At 34.7% G+C, this 17,376-nt stretch overlaps 1 protein-coding gene across 7 annotated transcripts in view; it reads right to left on the minus strand.

The window, feature by feature from the left end:
* Nucleotides 1-17,376, minus strand: part of ABCA6 (ATP binding cassette subfamily A member 6) — an 80,174-nt gene that overhangs the window by 45,610 nt on the left and 17,188 nt on the right. For all 7 annotated transcript variants that reach the window (XR_010408445.1, XM_064582445.1, XM_064582443.1 and 4 more), the window contains exons 7-16: nucleotides 14,515-14,656; nucleotides 13,551-13,736; nucleotides 9,243-9,390; nucleotides 7,232-7,397; nucleotides 5,183-5,241; nucleotides 1,991-2,101; nucleotides 1,428-1,603; nucleotides 1,119-1,238; nucleotides 732-870; nucleotides 82-172 (exon numbers count right to left, since the gene is read on the minus strand). Coding sequence is in view for 6 of the 7 variants with exons in the window: in XM_064582445.1 (XP_064438515.1) it covers nucleotides 82-172; nucleotides 732-870; nucleotides 1,119-1,238; nucleotides 1,428-1,603; nucleotides 1,991-2,101; nucleotides 5,183-5,241; nucleotides 7,232-7,397; nucleotides 9,243-9,390; nucleotides 13,551-13,736; nucleotides 14,515-14,656 (1,338 nt within the window). In the remaining variant the exon portion in view is untranslated. The remainder of the gene's footprint in view (nucleotides 1-81; nucleotides 173-731; nucleotides 871-1,118; nucleotides 1,239-1,427; nucleotides 1,604-1,990; nucleotides 2,102-5,182; nucleotides 5,242-7,231; nucleotides 7,398-9,242; nucleotides 9,391-13,550; nucleotides 13,737-14,514; nucleotides 14,657-17,376) is intronic.

Here is a 17,376-nt window from a genome sequence, read left to right on the forward strand (position 1 = left end):
AAAAAGAAAGCATATATCTATGTATATGTGTGTACATATATATATATATGTATATATCCAATCTATCCCCAAAGTCTTTACCTTAAGTGATATCCAAGACCCCATTTTCTCTTCAAAAAGACAGAAGACCCTGCACACTTCAGTCTCCCACTGGACATGATCACTTTTCTATCTGATTAAAAAGAAGCAAGAAAGAAAGGATGATGGGAGTCATTTCTTCCCTCTCTAGAAAATATAGGTGAGGAGCCAATGCTCAGATTTCCAAAGGAGAAGTGCTCTACAGGAAATAAATGTATCTAACATACATTTAAAAATTTGAAATACACATTAAAGTTGATGCATTTAAAATGAACTTATGAGTTCCAGTCTATTTTTGTGCCCTCCAATAATTCTTGAAAAAACAAATAAACAAACAAACAAACCCAGAAATTACATTGCCACATTTTCCACTCCGTATGCTAAAGAATAAGTGGATAGTTTTCAACCAGATATATATTGATTACAATGTTTAAATTAACTGAAAGCTGAAAAAAACCTTACAATTTTTTATTAGAGGTTACAATCTAGCAAATGCACAGTCAGTGAGGAATTCTAGAGGGGGTTGGACTTGTCATTCCCTGGACTGCTATGGAATGGAGCACACATGAAGGTCATGGGAGCACGGTGCTTGTCCTAGAAATACACATTGCCCAAATTCTTTATCATAAAACTGAGATAAAACAAACAATTACCAGCCAGGACATCAGCCTCATCCATGAGATTGGTACTCAAGAGGATCACATGGCCTGCTTTGTGTTCCTTGAGGAAACTCCAAACCCGATGCCTTGAAAAGGGATCCAACCCAGCAGTCGGTTCATCTAATAGCAAAATCTACAGAGGATGATAATGTTTAAAATATATCTCTCCCACATTAACTCTTCTCACATGGTAGCATGGATAACAATAATAAACCAAATAATAACTATCCAACCATTTAGGTCCAATATACTTATACCCATAGTTTAACAGCAGAGTCTCTCTTGATACATTACAATGAGATCTCTACTACTTTTAGTGGTAAAAGAAGACCTTGACTTTTTACTAAATCTGCTTTCCACGGCATGCAGAATCTCACTTACCTGAGGATCTCCTAAAATGGCAATCCCAAAGGTCAGCTTTCTTTTCTGTCCTTCACTTAAATGTTTAGCAAGGTTATCCTGAATGTTTTCTATGTCCAATTCTAACAAAATTCTTTGTACCTATGCAAGAAAACACACAAAACTTAAAATCCAAGACAATGTATGCTATACAATTTGAATTGTCTGTTACAGCAGATCTTTTTTATAGGACCTCACTGCCTAAATTGTATTCATAACAGGGCAGGTAAATCACTAAGGCAAATTCTAACTTGGCAAACTTAACTTGCTAATCCAAGCATGCCCATTTACCTCTTGTTCTACTTCCTTTGGCTGAATCCCTTTTATTTTAGCAAACAGCCTGAGGTTTTCCTTCACAGTAAGTATGTCAAATTGAACATTGAATTGAGGACAAACACCAGTTATCTTTCTGATTTCCTCCAAGTCTTGCATTTCAGAGAGATTTTTATTATAGATGGTAACTGATCCTAAAAATAGAAGTTAAAAATAATTTAACATTGGCAAGATAATACATTTTATTAATGCTTCGAGATCCTATTCAGGAAAATATTGGCATATATTCACAAATATCTAAAATAATGACTTCACAATTTGTTAACAACTACAAATTAATCTTAACATAAATATATGTTCCGGGTGGTATATATTTTCTCTGGAATATCACATAGCAATGAAATAAGGCTAATGATTTTCATAAAAACTTGGGAATATAAAGTATATTCAAAATCCTATAGTCTGGTAAACAATGTTAGATAAAGAAATGTCACTTTCTCTTAAGCAATTTAACCTTAAAATAAGAAAGGCAACATATGACCTCTGGACATCTTGCCTTTGAGAAATTTCTTTTTGCTCACCTTCTGTTGGAACAGACAGCCCATTAAGGATGTTTAGCAATGAAGATTTGCCAGCTCCACTATGACCCAGAATTGCTGTGATTTGACCTTCATATATGTCAAGGAGCAAGTCTGTTTTTAAAGTAAAATATTAACATTATAAATAAGAGGGCGTTAGAAAAAGCTGGTTCTAAAAGTAGAACAAAAAATTTATTTTAGTTGTATATTCTCAAGCATTTAAATAGTTTAAAACATATAATATCCAATATTTTCCTGGCTGCTAAAATAACATGGTTACTGTAGAATATTTGTGAAATAAATACAACCACTTAAGAAAAACTTAACTATAATTTCAAATATTAACATTGTAATACACCTACTTCCAGTGTATATGCATGTGCATATATGAACATGTAAATATATATATCTATATGGATTTTGATCATACTCCATTCTTTTCTAGCTTACATTTTCAAATGTTAAATGATAAACATTTTTCATGGCATTAATTACCTTTTAAAATATATTCACCAAAAATGTATATTTTCCCATTATAAATTTTCTATTCTTTTATTACAAACCTTTTGCATTTACAGGTCAGTAGAAAAAAATCATTTATCTAAGAATTCTTTACTATTTTTTGTTTGTTTTCTTTACCACCAAGTGAAAACCAAACTCTGTTATGAAAAGTTGTTGGAGGAAATTCTTAAGAATTTTATAATATGTTATATCTAAGAGATCAGATTCCTTCAATTAAATTAGGTGTCCTACTTTCAAACATTATTGAAATTAATTAACAACTGGGATGAATTCCAGTTCATCCATCTTCTATCTGGATGATCTTGGATAAACTAAACACTACAAGATTCACTTTACTCAGCTATTAAATGTGCTGGTAATAGTAATTACATCTAAAGAGAAAATTCTTCCTATTATAATCCAATCCATTAAAATTCTCACTTATAATTTGACTAAAAGATTCTTAAAAAATTGGAAAAATAAGCTCAAATAATTAAGAAAAGTTAAATAATAGCAAGATATTAGTCTTGACTACATTGTATTAAAATATATTGGAGAATGGGGGAGCCTGGGTAGCTCAGTTGGTTGGGCCTCTGCCTTTGGCCCAGGTCATGATCCCAGGGTCTTGGGGTCAAGCCCCGTGTTGGGCTCACTGCTCAACGGGGAGTCTGCTTCTCCCTCTGCCTCTGACCCCTCTTCTCGCTCGCTCACTCTCTCTCTCTCTCTCTAATAAATAAAATCTTAAAAAAAAGTTGGAGAACTATAATAATTAAAATAATATGTTAGTAATACAGTAACCAGTGGAGTAAAATATTATAATTAAAATAATGTTACTACTCCAGGATACACTGACTGATGGAAGACAAAAGAAGCCTAAGATGGTGCAAAGTAAACATAAAAAATAAAGATTAATTTTAAATTCATCAAAAAGATGAATTAATTAATAAATAATATTGGGACAACTAATCAAATACCTCAACCAATTTTACATTTACTGTTTTTAAATGGAAAAAAATGGTGTTTTCCAGGGTAAAAGAAAACTGATGATATCTATCTTGGAACTGATCCATATTAACTAGAAAAAAAAAGAAATATAAGCCTCAGTTTCTTCACCTGCAAAATGGGAGAGATACTATGTATCTCATAGGATTAAATGAAAAAAAGTTTATGTTCATCACTTATTATAGTTGCGAGCACACACTAAGTACTCGATAAACTTTAAGCGTTTGTTGCTATTATTATTGTTGTTGTTTTTAAATATTGCTATTCCCACAAGTGTATAAATTCTTATAAGCTTGAAGGGAAATGATTTGAAATATGAAGAAGAAGCTTAAAAATATAATCCCTTTGCATAATCTGCTTTTAGAAATTTATATTCAGGAAATAATAATATTTACAAATATTGAACAAGAGGCTCATTACAGAGTTTTTTTTAGGATAGTGAAAAATTGGAAACAAGCCACATTTTGTACATGAGTAAGGAAACTGAGGTAGCCATACAATAGAATCCTATTTAACCACTGAAAGGTGGGCTATAGGTAAGGACTTCAGTGGGTGTCCCCAAAGGTGTTCCAGAATTGCTACGGGAACTAGCAGCATGGGGGGAAGGTGCAGAGAGCACAGCTCCCCATTTACTTCCCAAAGAGCAGCTGTAGTTGGTGATTATTCATATAGTTTTCCATGCACGGACATCACTTTTCATTTTTAAATTTTTTTTTGAAGATGTCTAGATGTAAAAAGTAGCTCATGGTTATTGATGAGTACAAAAGTAGTTCATAATGCGCTCTGGAAATTGAAATGACAAATTTAAAAACTACTTCCATATATCCTTGGCTAAAATTAAAGAAAGAAAAACCACAGATCTAGATGGCATTGGATGGGACAAACTTGGGGTGAGAATAAATTTGCTGACACTCAAAGTGAGAAATGATCTCAGAGGAATAAATAAGATCGAGTTAAGGGACACTATCTGCTAGAAAATAAATGCAATGCACACACACTGGACGGACAACTCACAACCTTAGGGCAGATCTGTGGATATTCTTTGGAAAGTTTTAAGGCTTCCATTTCTTGTAAAAATCAATTACATTCTTCCTAAAAACCATTATTAATAAAAGCAATGTAGACACTACATCTATGAAATGTAGCCACTAACTTGGATGCTTACTTAGCTGTTTGTTATAGAAAACTGTATTTGTTAGAATTTAGTATCAGATACATTGGTTGGCTCAAAATTATAACTGTGTTTGCCCCAGGGATAGTGACTTGTGAAATTTAATTCATGGTCTCTGGTGTTACTCGTCTTGTTTTAGAGTTAATCTCACCAGTATATAGAAACTATGTAGATTCCCTGGCTGGTATAAAAAATGATCAATTTTAAGTCTAGATGTTCTTTCCTCGTAGTGCAAATAAAATACAATATGGTTTTTAGCAAACTCATCTTTAAAAACAAAGTGAAATCACACTTTTCATTGCATGACCCCATTCTTGTAAATTAATAGAGCCATGAAACATCCAGAAGGATTTTATAGCAAGCTCTTAATCACGGTTAATCTCCAAGGGGTGGAGTTAGATTTTTTGTATTGTTTTTTTTTTCTCTGTTTTGCTCATCTACATTTACAAATTTTTCACATGGAATTTTCTCCATTTTTTATAATAAAGAAGTCGAGGAAACAATGAAATGTTTGTCCTTACCTTTCAATGCTTCCATTTTCCCAGACTTTCCTGTATATTCTTTTTTAACATTTCTGATTCTGAAATGACAGAAGTGGTGTTTACTCAGCCAACATGGAGATAGTAGGCATCAGAAACAATCCCAGTTAAAGTGACAGATGCATCAACCTTTTCTTGTGAAATAAGGGATGGCATAACTAGTCTACTAGAAAGACAAAGACTTATTTTTGATTAATCATTTCCCCTGAGAGAGAAAATAAGTCTCTTTGGAAAGTTACAATTAAATGATTAGTGTTTTGCTTAGAGAAGCAGAACACTTTGGAATTGTTCTCACTTTCTTCCTCTAGCCTTAGAATATTTGGTGTTTTCTACTCTGTACAAGATCAGCTCATTTATCTGCACTTTAACTATCACCTCCCATCCCTTCCCATTCCCTCCAAACTTGCTCATTAATCAGACACTCTGTCACCTGCATTTTCTTTCTTTCTTTCTTTCTTTTTTTTTTTTGGTCACCTGCATTTTCTATAGTTTCCTCTCTGATAGCTTCTCTTTGGCCTGTAATTCTGCTTTGGATACAATCAGATTTCTCTCCTCCCCTTATTTTCAAACATTTTTCAAAATAAGAATATAAACTTGCCATATCCACGTTCTCCCTTTCTCCTCAATCACTCTGGCTTCTGAGTCCATTACTGTAGTAAACCTCTTCATGCTGAAATCACTGGAGGCCTCCTAAATCACCAAATGCAACAAAGACTTTTCTATTCCTTACTTATGGGATGATCAGTCGCTATTGGTGACGCTGTCCTTGTTGAAAGTGTCTACATTCAAGGTAACATTCGACTTACTGGTTTCCTTCCTTTCTAAATATCCCTTCTCTGTTTCCTCTTCTTTTGCCAAACACATCATCTTGGTCTTCCACATGGTTCTCCATGTACATTCTGGTCTTCTCATTCTAGACCCTCTTGATGGGTTATCTTATTGATTCTCGTGCTTTCAACACCAACCTAATGTTGACCCTATCCTTTTCCCTGAGCGTTAGGCTCCCACATCTAAAGGTTTCATCTGAATCTCACACACATGTGCACACACACACACACACACACCTCTCTGAATGATTACCAACATGAATCACATTAGAATCCCAAAGGAAACTATTGCAGGACAAGGCAGGAACCAGGCTCAACAGATTAGAGATGTCATGACTACGTAAGCTCATTACAGTGCATCTTCAAATTCAAAGGGAAACAGAATTTAGCCACTCTTTCCTCTGAGCATGAATCAAAATAAAGGTAAGGACATTTATTCAACCAGGATGCTGGCAGTGGGGGTGGTGGTGGTGGGGTTTAACCAAAGAGTCAGGAAATATAAAAAAGAAAGGCTTAAAAGGTGTTGAATTTGACAGTGTATTTTATCTCTGCCTTTCTTCGCACAGGGGGTCACCCACTGAAATGGGGGTTTTATGCTTTATTTTAATAAAGAAACTTCCATTTAGGAGCAGCCAGTTGTTTTTGGATTTCAGAGACAGCCATTTGTTTGGGGCAGACATCCTGCCTATGTCCTGGGAATGTTGCATGAATGAGCTAAAGTTATAGGAATGGATAGTTGTGCATACAAATGCCCCCAGAGAAGGAAAAATTGGGAGGGGTGTTATAGGTGAGAGGGAGTCAGTTGTGAATAAAAAACAGATATTTTTACGTAGCCCCAAGATACTGATTCTGGTTGAACTCTGCATGAGTTCCTCTCTACTTTCAGATGTGTATAGCTAACAGGTGGCTAGGGAAAGAGGAAGTGCTCATTGGTTATAAAGGCGAGAGCACCTGGGAAAAGGGGAATCAACACAGAAATAAGGAGGGAGACAAGATGGAGGGTGATGTGGTAACATATGGAGCAAAGCAAAGAGAATTTTCCTTACAAGGAGCAATCAGGAGACATTGGTGGACACATGGAAGAGTTCAAAGTAACATTAACAAAGACAAATTTCTTCTTCAATATTTTGTCCAGGCTCACCTGGTTGCTGTTGGTCAATAATTCGTTTGCCTTGCACCCGTATGTTGCTGTAAGTGTGATTACCTGATGGCTTCTTTTCCTTGGAATTCTGGAGCTACTGGTTCGAAACAATCCTCAGAGGGATGCTCAGGATCTATTTCTTTCTCGATGACCTTATTATTAGTCCTCTGGTGTTGGAAACAAGATGAGTTCAGGAAAAATAATGGAGAATAATGGCGCTCATCTCCATCTAATTAATCAAGAGGCAATAAAATACTGGATCAGTAAGATTAGAACAATGAGTAAAGAAGCCTTATTCAAAACAGTGCAGAGTATCTTAGACTTTTAAGCATCATAGAGAAATTCTTTTCTTTATAACTTCCTATTATTGAAAAGAAAACTTGTCATGAAGTAAACAATAAAAATTCAAAGGAAATAACATACTATCACAAAAGTTAAATAGTATAATAGAACTTTCAAGAAAGTATATATAAACCAAAGATCTGAAAAAGTATGACCTAAAAGCTATTTAGGATGAATGAAACCAAATATTTGGGGGGAAAGCCCTAATACAGCACATAAAAACAACTGAAACATGTTTGTGAACTTAAGAAATCACTTGATCACAGGGGCGCCTGGTTGGCTCACTGGGTTCAGCAACCAACTCTCCATTTTGGCTCAGCTCATGATCTCAGGGTGGTGAGATCCAGCTCCGCATCAGGCTCCACACTAAGCATGAAGCCTGCTTAAGATTTTCTCTCTCCCTCTGCCCCTCCCCTCACTCATGGTGCTCTCTCTAACAAAAAAAAGAAAGAAAGAAAGGAAGAAAGGAAGAAAGGAAGAAAGGAGGAAAGAAAGAAAGAAAGAAAGAAAGAAAGAAAGAAAGAAAGAAAGAAAGAAAGAAAGAAAGAAAGAAAGAAAAAGAAAGAAACCACTTGATCACAACAATATGATTGGACATAATACTGAAATCCATATGGTATGGGAATGCAAAGTACAGGAAGAAATTGTATCTGTTCAGGATAAATATATTGTCATTTTCCAAATTTAAAACAATGAAGTAGGATTTGTTATGAAGAGCTTTAAGATATTAAACCAGAAGTCACAGAAAGATAGGAATATATAAAATAATTGCATAGAAACATACAAGACAGCTTTAAATATGAAGTGGAAAGAACATAAAAAATAATATAAATAAATAAGATTGTGCAAGGAAAAAAGCGTTCTGATTTTAGCATGTGTGAAGGAATTCTGGACTTGGGAAATTTTTGTTTGTAAGATAGAGAAAATTTAACTTAGTAATATAGTTCTGTAAATATGAACAACATACAAAAAAGTTCAGAATAATGCTGAAAATGTTCTTTCTAATTTTTATGTTGTTATTTCCTTAAAGGATGGACATCTCCCCTTCTGAAATGTTCCTCCTAGGGGGAATAAGGGAGAACCTGATTATTCCATACATGAAGCCCTTTTTAGTGGTTCAGTTTACAATCTGCCCCACATTCTTGTCAGAACTATTTATTTTTTTTTAAAGATTTATTTATTTATTTGAGAGAGAGCACAGGTGGAGGGAGGAGAAAAGAGAGAGAATCTCAAGCAGACTCCCTGATGAGCAGTGAGCCCAACATGGGGCTCGATCCCACAACCCTGAGATCATGATCTGAGCTGAAACCAAGAGCTGGATGCTCAACTGACTGAGCCACCCAGCTGTCCCAAGAACTATTTATTAAGAAGCATTTTCACCATATGATGGCTCTACCCTAGCCAAAGCCATGTTAAGAACTAATTTATTTCAGCCTGTTGTGAAACAAATCTTAAATATCATTCTTTGAAAACATGTTCAGGGATTCTTGAAAAAAGTAACATTTAATTACTGTATATTTGTAATGTATATTATTAAAATCAGAAGAATAATTGTTTTTACATATAAATTCAAACCATTAGAACTATCAAGTAGAAATAAAGAACTCATTCAGCTTGTGATGGGAAATATTTGTTATTTTTTATTGCTTAATATACATTTATATAACCCTCAGTAAAAATGTACAATATGATAAATACGTGCAGAGGTCAGAGAAAAGCCACTTTTACTTACAGGGTAAGATTTTGTCAAAGTATAATGCCAATGCCAAGTAGAAAAGTGCATCAAAAGCCAATAAGGAAAAAGTTGCAATCATTACATACGAGTCTCCTGAAGGGTCAGGAAAAATTATACCATTCATAGTATTATCCAAGTAGATAATCTAAGATTCAGACAAAAATAGTAATTAATAAATATTTAAGATAAATACATACAAATAATTCAGCATAGCAGCAAGAATTATCATTTTATTAAACAGCTTTTTTGAGAAGGCTTTATAATGAAGTTACTGGTGTAACTATTTCTATTTGACAGCAATCCAGGGACTATTAGAAGGAAATACCAACTTAAAAAATACAATATTCTAAGAATAGGGATATTTTTAAACATTTTATTTATTTATTTGAGAGAGAGAGCATGAGCAGGGGGAAGAGGCAGAAGGAGAAGCAGACTCCCCACTGAGCAGGGAGACCAACACGGGGCTTGATCCCAGGACCCTGGGATCATGACCTAAGCTGAAGGCAGACACTTAAACAACTGAGCCACCCACGCACCCCTAAGAATAGGAATTTAAATGATAAGTCATTTTCTTGTTTTCATAAAGTCATTGTAATATTGCAAAATATTTATTCTTTGCAGCAAAAAATATTTAGAAAGAATATGAAGATTCGAAACATCTTAGTAGAATAATGATAAGAGAACTTCTTTTTCTAGTTATTACTGCAAATAAAGATATGTTTATAATTCTCTCATGTAATAATAAGTGTTATGTTCTAGGTGTTGTTCTAAGGCTGTTTATAATATCTCATTAAATCCGGGCACCTGGGTGGCTCAGACGGTTAAGCGTCTGCCTTCGGCTCAGGTCATGGTCCCAGAGTCCTGGGATCGAGTCCCGCATTGGGCTCCCTGCTCCTTGGGAGCCTGCTTCTCCCTCTGCTTCTCTCTCTCTCTCTCTGTCTCTCATGAATAAACAAATAAAATCTTTAAAAAAAATATCTCATTAAATCCTCATCATAACCCCCAGAACAAGCCTTATTATTTTTATGTGCATTTTACATATGGTAAAAGTGAGGCAAATAGAAATTGAGTAGCTTAACCAACCAAAGTCAAAATCACATAGTTAGGAGCAGTAAAGGTGAACTCAGAACACAGGAAGTCCAGCTCTCAAGCCCAGTTCCTCACGCTAGACAATATACAACTCTACTTATGTTAAAATCTTACATTTCATGACAAAGTTGAGTTTATTCTGGGAACACAGTCTGGGGTGACATTTGAAGATTAATCTATGTAATTCAACATAAAACAGATCAAAGAAGACACTAGTGTGTTTAATCAAATAGATGCACAAAACACATTTGATACAATTTAATATCCATTTACAATAAAGTCTTTTCAAAACTAAGAAAATAAGCGAACTTCCTTAATCTGGTAAAATAGATGTACAAGGACCAACAACAAAAATCATGCTTATTATGAAATGTTAAAAGCCTTTCCTTTGCTTGCATTTCTATTTAACATTGTACTAAAGGTCCCAGTCTCTGCAATAAGACAAGAAAAATAAGTGACTGGCATAAGAACTGCAAAAGGAAAAAATAAACCCTCATTATTTGTAGACATCATGACTATATGTAAGAAAATCTCAAGATAAAGTCCAGAAAAATACTAGTTTTAAGAAAAGAATATAGCAAGAATACCGGATACAGTGCCAATTTACAGAAATCAGTTGCATCTCTCTACATTAACAACAAACATTTAAAAATAAGGACTTAAACACAGATGCTATTTATAATGGCAACAAAAGTATCAAAAACTTTGGACTATATAAAAAATGTGCAAGACTCAATACTTAAAACTAAAACAATTACTAAGGGAAAATGAATGTGAAGATATATCATGTTCATGATTTTAAAAAAGTGTTGGGGCGCCTGGGTGGCTCATTCAGTTAAGCGTCTAGCTCTTGATTTCAGCTCAGGTCATGATCTCAGGGTCAAGGGATCCAACCCCCCCACACACACCCAGGGATGGACTCTGTGCTCAGTGGGGAGTCTGCTTGAGATTCTCTCTCTCCCTCTCCCTCTGCCCCTCCCTGCCGCAAGTGCTCTCTCTCTCTCAAATAAATAAGTAAATCTTTTTAAAAAGTGTCAATTTCCCTCCAATTGATTGAAAAATTCAACTGTATCAAAATGTCAACAGCTTTGTGCGCACATACATGTGTGTATAACTTGATAAGTTACTTCTAAAATTTACATCATTCAAGGAACCTAGAATAGAAAAGGCTCTCTTGGAAAAGAAAATCAAGTGGTAAAATTATTACTACCAGATAGCAAGACACATCAGCAAAAACAAGACAATGTGGCAACAGTGCAAAGATAGACAGGTCAATACATGATTGGTTGAGCTGTGACAAAGGAAATGCTACAGTCCGTTCAAAGAAAGGATGGCCTTCTCAATAAATGAAGCAGAAGAAATTGCATATTCATGTAGAAAAATTAATATTCCTTCTACCTATAGATACACAAAAGTTATTTTGAAATGGATTTTATATCTAAATATAAAAGCAAAATCAACTGAGCTTCCAGATAAAAACATGGGGGAATATCTTTATAATCTTGGGGAATGCAATGATTTCTTAAAGATACAAAAGCACTCTACAGAGAAGAAAACTTGACAGACTGCACTTTATCAAAATTAAGAAACTTGTTCATTAAAAGCACTGTTAAGAGAGTAAAAATGTCAGCAACAAATAACTGAAAAATGTCTCATATACAGTATATATAAGAAATCCATAAAAAGTAATAAGGAAAAGAAAAAATTTCAGTTAAAAAACGGGGGAAAGGGACACCTGGATGCCTTAGCTGGTTAAGCGTCTGCCTTCGGTTCAGGTTGCAATCCTGGGGTCCTGGGATTGAGCCCCTTGTCAGGCTCCCTGCTCAGAGGGGAGTCTGCTTCTATCTCTGCCTCTGACCTCCCCCCTGCTCATGCTCTCGCTCTCACTCCTTCTCTCTCCTGCGCTCTTTCTCTTAAGTGAATAAAAAAAAAATCTTTTTAAAAAAATGGGAGGAAAGACCTGGATAGGTACTTTATAAAAGAGAAAAACCAAAATACCTCTACACATATGAAAGAGAATTAAATTTCATAAAAAAATAAGGAAGATTAAGATATACACACCCTAGGTCCTACTATTCAACTCCTACGTATATACCAAACAGAACTGAATGCTCATATTCACTGGAAATATGTATAAGAATTTTTTTTTCAGAGTTAATATTAGTCAAAAACTGGAAAATATTTTTGTTCATCAATAAGAAAATCGACAGCACAGTCGCACAATAGGATACTACAGAACACTCTACTACAGCGACACTCCAACTGTGGATGATATCTAAAAACATAATGTTGAGTGGGGAAAAAAGCCAGATTAAAAAAAAAACACTTTGTAGAGTATCACTTATATAAAGTTGAAAACAGGCAACACTAAAAAATTATACTTAGGAACACACATTAGGTGATAAATGAAAAGGCAGGAAGTGATGATCACAACACTTTCATCTTTAGGAGGAAGGAGTGTTTGGAGAAGTTTTGGACTTGTGGCATCCTTCCATTTCTTGATCTAGCTCATGAGTATTTTGATATACTTTATAATTATTTGCTAAACTCTTTTTTTTAGCATTTTTTTCATATACTTTTTTTTTTTTTAAGATTTTATTTATTTATTTGACAGAGAGAGATATAGTGAGAGCAGGAACACAAGCAGGGGGAGTGGGAGAGGGAGAAGCAGGCTTCCTGCCGAGCAGGGAGCCCGATGTGGGACTCGATCCCAGGACCCTGGGATCATGACCTGAGCCAAAGGCAGACGCTTAACGACTGAGCCACCCAGGCGCCCTCATATACTTTTTTTTTATTATGTTATCAGAGAAAGACATTTATCATATGACCTCACTGCTAAACTCTTTATAGTCCTGAAAACTTTTCAGATTTGAGGTTCAAACAGAGGTTTACACAACAGTTTTTAATAAACTAGAGAATGCCTTCAATATATAAAGTACAAGGAAAGGTAAACAGTTGCATATGAAAAACAAGAAGAGAATACTTCAAAATGAAAATACACCTGAGATGTGAAAATCTGTCTTAGTTAAGACGTTTTTGTTCAAGTTTCCTTGTGTGATGATTTTCTACAATGCAATAATAACATCTTCAAATCTAACTTTAGGGAAAAAATTGTTTAGAATAAATGCTCTTAATTTGAAAGAGTGATTATGAAGAGTAATGAAATATCAAATTCTTTTGAAAGTTCAGTAATAAACCAATTAACTACATCCTTACCTTACTCATTCCAGCAGTGAAGGCAAAAGGGCTGCAAATACTCAAAATCCACTCCAAAGAGGAAGGAAGTTGTCTATAATATACAGTGAATCCCACACCCCCACAAAAGACATTGAGGAGAAACATAACAAAATTGGTGAGGAGAGTTTTCTTTAACAACACACTCATCAGGAATGTTAAAGTTATCTGAAAGAGAGAGAAGACATCTAGTCGTTAAACAGATTTAGTTCACTGAGAATCATTGGCAGCACAATAAAATACCGATCTTTAGATCATAATATAAGTACTTATCAGTAAGACAGTGATGAAAATATTTAGGTACAACAATGCTCAGCCCTTCCCTCAACGCTTTTGTAAAGAGTCTCTTTTTTTGCCCTCCTCAGCTACTGGGCTTTAGTTGCTAAGAAAGGGCGGGGAAAAGCTGTATGAGAGTTGAGGAAAGAATAGAAATGCAGACTTGGAAACATTGAAAGCACCTACATTAATGTTTTGACAAAAAGCATCTACGTACCCTCTGCAGAATTTAGAGGCCCTTGTTTTATGAACGAAGAGTCATGACACGGAGAGTGAGGGCAAGGTGGAGTGTCAGAGGGAGATACTGTGAAAGCCACCATATTACAGAGAACCTTTGGGGAAAAGAGATGGGTCCACCCCTCAAGGGCATCCTCACTAAAATCTTCTAGAAAAGTCTTAGAGTCAAAATATTTTCAGAATCAGGACTTTTTTTTCTTTTTGATGCATCATTTCATTAATTCAGAACTTTATGCAGAAGAGAGGTCCAATTTTATTTACATTACCTCATTTTCTCACACTCATTGAGACTTTCTCAAGCAAACACACACACACACACACACACAAAATGGACATGAAGGAAATAACTGTAATAACCTCCAGAGAAATTAATTTTTGCTACAGATAGCTAAGATCTAAAGCAGAGAATGTGGTAATAAATGTATGAACTTACCAAAGAGAAGCCATATAAGAAAAAGAGTGTAAATATGACCATGAAGCCCGTCATGACTATAATTTGGGTAGATGTTATAATAACTGTAATCATTATGGAAATAATGAAGATGAAGCCAGCATAGATTAAGCCACAGGAGAGCCTAAAAAGAAAAGACAAAAATTTATTTCAATTATTTTAACTTCATTATGAAATATTTGAAACATATAAAAGAATCTAAAGAACAGTACAATATTTACCCTTCTACTTGCCACCTAGATTAGTAACTACAATATTGCTAATACCACATTGGCATGGCTGTTCTGCTGCCTACTGGCTAGACATCCACTCCGGGTTCACATATTGTATAAATAGGATGAACACTGCATAAATAATATCATTTTGCATATGTCCTTCTGCTGCTTGCCTTTATAAATCAACATATACAATGTTATACACTGCTGTGTAATAGTTCATTTTCTGAATATATCCCAAAGTTTTCCTGCCCATGGACATTTAGGTTGTTTCCAATTTTTATTTCTGATGCACTGTTGCTAAGAACACTCTTGTACTTGGGAAGAAAAAATAAAATAAGATGAAAATTGAGAGGGAGGCAAACCGTAAGAGACTCTTAACTGTAGGAAGCAAACTGAGGGTTGCTGGAGGGGAGGTGGGTGGGGGCATGGGGTAACTGGGTGATGATGGGCATTAAGGAGGGCACTTGGTGGAATGAGCACTGGGTGTTATATGCAACTGATGAATCACTAAATTCTACCTCTGACAGTAATTTAAAAAAAAAAAAAGGAAAAAAGAATACTCTCGTACTTGTCTTTTTTGGAAAATGCACAAAAGTTTCTCTAAGGTGTAACTGCTAAATTAAAGAGATTAAGCTTTTTCTATCTTTAGTGTTATCACATATTAACGAGATGTTCTAATTGTAGAAGTGGGAGGAAATTTAACAGCTGCTGATCAATCAAGTAACCGTGGAAGCATTGGGGCAGATGATAATTGACCACTTTTGAGGATCTCAGCCGGCAGGACCTCCACTCTCCCTAGTAGTAGAAAATTGAAATTTCATAATGCCACGAAGCCCATCCTATTATTGCTATTCTTATTTATGATTTATTTTTTAAACTGACATAAATAATGGTATACCCTTAAGTGTTCACACTGCTTTGCTTTAGATGTCCTGGTGTTCACATGTTTATGAGGTAGTTATTAAGAAATAGTATTCAGTCTTAGATCTAACGAGCCTGCAGGGTGTTTGAGTCCAAGCTTCTCATTTTCCAGATAAGTAAACCTGTAGTTCCTCTTATTACTTAATGGGTCTTTTCAAGGTCAACAAAGTAAATCAATAACAAAGCTAAGATTTGTTGCAGTCCTTCCTAGTCCACAGCTCTTTCCTCTATATAAAATTGCCTCCAACTAAATAAGAATTCAACAGCTGAAAAAAATAGCAAGACTATTAAAACCAGGAACTTGCATCAATATGTCCCAGTACAATAGGTTTAATTACTGCTTATTCGACTTCTTTTTAAAGGTCATGTCATTACAGTGATTCAGCCTTTGTCAGAAACATCAGCGTTTTTGGAAAGCATATTGCATTTTGCAGAATCCACTTCCTGAGTACAGAAGGGAACAACTATAGGTAGGAATTGAAAATCTATAGAGTAGGAGAATTAGAAATGAAGGAACTTAAAACATTACCTAGAAAAGGGAACTCATTGCAGGGAATTGCGGGGGGGGGGGGAAGATGTTAATAAAGCATTGAAAACCTTCATGATAAAAACAAAGTAATTCAGGTATCACACTGAAATAATAAATGCTGATGCATTTCACATTTATTACATTACTTAAAAAAAGGTTGCCAAAAAGTTTATTTCCAACAGACACCCTGTACTTAATAAAAACATTTCGGATTTTTTTCCTTCTTAGTTTTAAGGACATATAAAACTATTTTGTTAAATTTAGGTTACATGAATACTAGGAAGCATTTATCCTGAGAATGAACCCACATCTGAATATCCAATACCTTTCTGATTTTAATCTAGAGTTGACTTGTGCCTATCTATTTTTGGGTGACTGCAGGGATGCTGCCCCACAGGATATTCCCTGGACTGAAAAATGGTCCTTTTTACACAGATTTCCCCCCTTTTCCCTCCTAATAGACTCCATTCATTCCTTTGCATTTGCCAAAGTTCCACTGCAAACCACTTTTCTACTTCCCTTTTCATTTCAGAAACAGTTTCCTCTTTTTCTATTTCATGATTAAGGTATAAGAGAATCAAAACTCCCTCTTTTAATCAAATACACTTTATAGAAAATTTAAAATTTCCTAGACATAATTTTATTTCAGAGAACATGTGGCTTGCAAATAACTCCTTATCAGTTCCAGGTAATCCTACATTCATAAAGAGTAATTTTCTTGATATGGGGACTATACAAAGAAATATCTTACAGGATTTGATACTGAAAAATGTTAAGCTTCTTTTAGGGTAAAATAAACAGATTATTTTTCATTTTTTCCTTTTCCTAGACAATGTGGATTTTGTAACTGATTGCAGTGCAGAATTCTCTGCTTTGGCCTGTTGGAAGCTTAGAGCTTGTATGATTTGCATTTTTATCTGCTAGTCTTACCTACTTATCATTTTGTTAGGTCCTTGTTTCTACTCCTCAATTACTTGTTTTTATTATAATAAAAATACACATAGATATTTGGATAAATATACATATGTTTAAATATATATATTTAAAAATCATTTAAATCATTTATGAATGAGGCAAGATACAAATATATCAATATATGAAGCAAATGCTCTTATTAAGCCCTTTTATGCCATTCTAAGTGTGGTGTACGTGCTGGGCACATTTTATATGCTATCT

The sequence above is a fragment of the Mirounga angustirostris genome, unplaced genomic scaffold (genome assembly GCF_029215605.1).
Source record: "Mirounga angustirostris isolate CCGP_5_RB_7025 unplaced genomic scaffold, mMirAng1.0.hap1 SCAF_17, whole genome shotgun sequence".
NCBI classification, from domain to species: domain Eukaryota; kingdom Metazoa; phylum Chordata; class Mammalia; order Carnivora; family Phocidae; genus Mirounga; species Mirounga angustirostris.